Source organism: Orycteropus afer, unplaced genomic scaffold, assembly GCF_000298275.1.
Source record: "Orycteropus afer afer isolate SDZICR_OR568_19922 unplaced genomic scaffold, OryAfe1.0 scaffold00542, whole genome shotgun sequence".
In the NCBI taxonomy this organism is placed as follows: domain Eukaryota; kingdom Metazoa; phylum Chordata; class Mammalia; order Tubulidentata; family Orycteropodidae; genus Orycteropus; species Orycteropus afer.
The window spans coordinates 1,211,179-1,215,472 of NW_006922129.1; the positions used below are offsets into that span (position 1 = coordinate 1,211,179).

General features: G+C 39.5%; 1 protein-coding gene across 1 annotated transcript in view; it reads right to left on the reverse strand.

The window, feature by feature from the left end:
* ZCWPW1 (zinc finger CW-type and PWWP domain containing 1) overlaps positions 1–3,029 on the reverse strand; it is an 11,983-nt gene extending 8,954 nt beyond the window's left edge. The window contains exons 1-3 of the mRNA XM_042782967.1: positions 3,002–3,029; positions 1,709–1,965; positions 1,198–1,276 (exon numbers count right to left, since the gene is read on the reverse strand). Of these exons, the coding sequence (XP_042638901.1) occupies positions 1,198–1,276; positions 1,709–1,965; positions 3,002–3,029 (364 nt within the window). The remainder of the gene's footprint in view (positions 1–1,197; positions 1,277–1,708; positions 1,966–3,001) is intronic.
* Between the last annotated feature and the right edge of the window lie 1,265 nt (positions 3,030–4,294).

Below are 4,294 nucleotides of genomic sequence, written 5' to 3' on the forward strand. Positions count from 1 at the left end.
TTTTTTGTTTTTTTTTTTTAATGTAAAGGCAGAAAGGAAAACTTTATAGTACCCTTCTTTTAAAAGAACCCAAGAGTAAAAGTTAGGAAGACAAAAGAATCCTTGGCCCTCTAAAGCCTCCTGAGGTCATTATATCCACCTACTTGTCTTTTTCCCAATTGAAATAGGTATCTTGCCAGAGCTGAGAGAAAAGGAGAGCTAGATAGATAGATCACCATTTACCAGCGTTAAATCCACCCAGTGATCAGTTCACCTCACTGGGTAAACTCACCCATCAGCACTATCACTAGCAGCAGTTATAGAAGCAATTCCTCGTTCCTTGCCTGACTGGGTATATCCTATGGGCCGCACACAGGATGTCTCTGCAAAACCAAGGTCAGATCCTATCCCTCCCAAAACAAAATACTATAAGCAGAGAAGCAATAAAAGAAAACACACACTCCATTATTTCCTAACTGTCTCTTTCATTAAAATGTCTCCTACCCTTTGCATGGAGAAACCTACTTTTGCCCTCTTGTCACAGAACTTTTAAGTCTAAATTTTCAGGAAAAACTGCAAATTTGTATCTTTTTGCAAGCCTTTCCACATTAATCTGCCCCATTCCAGGGTAGTCAGATAATGCTAATTTTATTTTGTGTACTTAATGGAAATAATAATGTACTGTATTTTATATTATTTGTTCCTCAAACGCCCTTCAGGAGTTCAAGTACACCTGAGAATGACTGACAATGTCAGGTCACTCTCCTTAGCGTCATGAGCTTATACAGAAGGCCTCAGGGATACACGTAGATAGAGTTCTATACTCTAAAAATCAAATCCCTGAGCATATGCTAAAATGGTATTGGAAATATACAAAGGTAAATGGAGACTGAGTTCTTCAAACGATGGAAAAACAATTTCTCTCTTCTAAGTAGTTTACAAGCATACAGAAATGAATATACATTGCATTCTAAAAATTTAGGTGAGATTATATTTAAATTGAATATAATACAGACTTTTCTAAAAATCTATATCCTTTATCTAAGGTGGTTTACCTATTATCCCATTGATTAAATGTTTTTAAGATATTTCAAAGTTCCATGGAATATTTCCTTACTCAGGAAGATGGAGAAAAGAGGAAAAGCTGTGAAACTAATCTACACCTCAGACAACAGTCACTTTGTCTAAGCAAAACCCTTTTCTCACTACAGGCCTTACCCAAGCACTCCTGTAGGGACTTCTGTAGCACAATCTGAACAATCTCCTCAAATTCTGCATTGGTAAGACTTGTCCTTTCCTGCAGAGACAAGAGTAAAAGAGTGAAGCTGCTTATCTTTCCCTAGTTGTTCTCTATGACCAGTCAGAGAAGCTGCCTTTAAATAGGATAGTGCATTCACAAGACTGAGAGTATGAAATCAGTAAACCTAAGGATTCCAGAAAGTCCATCCCAGATCTCCTGGGAATAAAAGCGTCAAAGAAAAGGAAAATATTTATAAAGTTTCTGTCCACTTCTACCCCCACTTCCATTCTACTTAGACATATATTTTCTCAAATGCTTTCATCCAAGCATTCTTCCCTCTTTTAAGAAGAAAACAGAAAGCCCCAAAAGGAATAAAAAGTTGAAATTACAGGATGCCTCTCTCCCACGTGAAAAGATTCTGTTTGTCCAGCTTGGGCAGAGGGGGAAGAGAGGGACTGTCCTACCAGAGCCCATCAACGTCACTGATACCTTTTCTACTTTCCCTTCTGCTTGCTTGTTGCATAGATTCTTTCCTCGCTCCTCCTGCCCGCTGCCTGGACCATTCTCAGTGTGGGCCTTCTCATTCTTCTTCTCTAATCTGGCCTTCGGCAGGCTTGCTGTGGCCTCTGCCTCTGGGGAACTGATCTCCCGAGTGTCCTCCTTGAGTGAGTTAGGGCTCAAAGGCATCAGTCTATGCAATTTTTGTACAGGTGGAGCAAAGGTTTTCTTTGGTCCCTTCCCATATTCTGAAACAAATTTGACCATCAAATGAAATTTATGAAACACAGAGTTTAGCACAGATATTGTCAAACATTGTCCATTGGCCATATTAGAATTACATGGAGAGAGCTTTTAACAAATTCAGATTCCTGGGCCTCTCCTTCCCTCCCTCACCACCAGCTCTGAGATTCTGATAAAGTAATCTGGAGCGAGACCCAGAAATCTGTAATTTTATCAGGCTATCTAGGTACTTCTAGTACAATGTCAAGTTTGTTATAAACATAAGCAAGCAGAAAGCTGAATTAGTCAAATGTGAAATTTTCTTAATTTGCTGATTATAACTTTGGACAACACTTTATGGGATATTGTTTTTGTTGTTGTTGTTACGTGCCACTGAGTCAGGCCTGACTCATAGCAACCCCTCTTTGGGTTTCCGAGACAGTATCACTACGGAAGTAGACTGCCCAACCTTCCTTCCAAGGAGTGGATGGTGGGTTTGAACCTTGAGCCTTTTGGTTAGCAGTCAAGTGCCTCAGGCATACGCTACCAGAACTCCCTATGGGATATTGAATTAATAAAAAATAAATAATAAATAATTTTTTAAATAAAATTAGAGATGGCAGAAAGTATTTACTAACAAATTCCCTCTGCCTTCCCTTCCAGTCAAAAACTACCAATTATTCGAGGCCCAGTTCTTATGTCACCTCCTCCGTGAAAACTATACTGATCCTCCCAGGGATAAGTAACATCTCTTTCTTCTGAGTTTCCATAGTAGTCTGTACCTCCCTCATGACATTTACCACATTCCACTTCATGTTACAGATAGCCAAATATCTTTTGTTTCCCTACTAAATCATATGTTCCTTGAACAGGACTATTTCTAAGTTATATTTTTATCACTCAAAGTATGTAACAGAATAGCAACTTGAACAGAGTAGACACAAAATTTATGTGAACTGAATTGCCCTTTCATAATAAGAGTGTCCTGATAAAAAAAGGGCTGAGGAAGAGGAGGAAAATGAGAGAGAGCCACAAAGTAAACCTCCCTCAATCCTGACTCACCTTCTTTATTCTGCAATGTTGCCATCATTCAGCTCTCAGGCTACCTTCCTTTGCCTCTGTTAGAAGAAAGAAACCGCTATGACTGATTAAACATAATTTTAAACTTTCTTCTCCCCGTGTTCTTGGACTCAGATCTCCTTGCCTGTTGTTGTTACGTGCCGTCGAGTTGGCCCTGACTCATAGCAACTCCTCCTTGGATTTCCGAGGCAGTATCACTACAGAAATAGATTGCCCAACCTTCCTTCGGAGGAGTGGCTGGTGGGTTTGAACCGCCAGCCTTCCGGTTAGCAGTCAAGTGCCTTAGGCACTATGCTACCAGAGCTTGCCTAAGATCCCTGAACTACATTTTACATACGTTCTAAACCCACTGCCATCAAGTCGATTCCGACTCATGGCAACACTTTAGGACAAAGTACAACTGTTCTATAGGGTTTCCAAGACTGTACATCTTTATGGAAGCACACTGCCTCATCTTTCTTCCATAAGCAGCTGGCAGGTTCAAACCGCTGACCTTTTAGTTAGCAGCCCAATGCTTTAACTACTATGCTACCAAAGGTCCTTTTCCTGCCTTTAAAAATTAGTAATGATCCTTAAGTGTCTAGAACCACATCTAATGTGAGAAAGGCACTCAAGTAGGTGGAAGCAGTAGTGGTAATGACAGTAGCAGAGCAATGGTAATAGAGTTTAGACAGTACTAACAGTTAAAGAGTGAGAGCTTTCTTCTAAGGGATGACCTCATTTTACATGGTTCTCCTAAATATTTGGAACACAAATAATCTGGCAAATTTCTGACCTAATTCAGAGGTCCCTATGCCTCAAGAGAACACTACAATATGTATTTTACTTAGATCCTCAAGTCCAATAAATTTCCCAATGTGCTGGATTCTGGCCATCTGTATTCATGGCTCTGAAATATTTGATACCCAGCAGTAGTCCTCAGAGAACCCAGTAGTAAGCACCTTCAATTGATATTCATTGTTCATTTGCAGAAATCTATTCACAGATGCTCTATAGTATATCGATATGCTTCATTATTACTACTGGTATTGTGACTAACCGTAACAGCTAACATTTATTGAGCACGGATTATATCCTAACATGTATCATTTCATTTAATTCTCCCGATAAATCTATAGATAGATAGCATTGTACACTTGGGGAAACTGAAGCTTAGAGATACTGAGTAACTGATAAATGATCAGGATGAGGGCCCATCTGATTTTGAAGTCTCTGCTACTAACTGTGTTACACTACATCCCAATACTCTAACTAAGTGCTTCACAACCAGTTTTA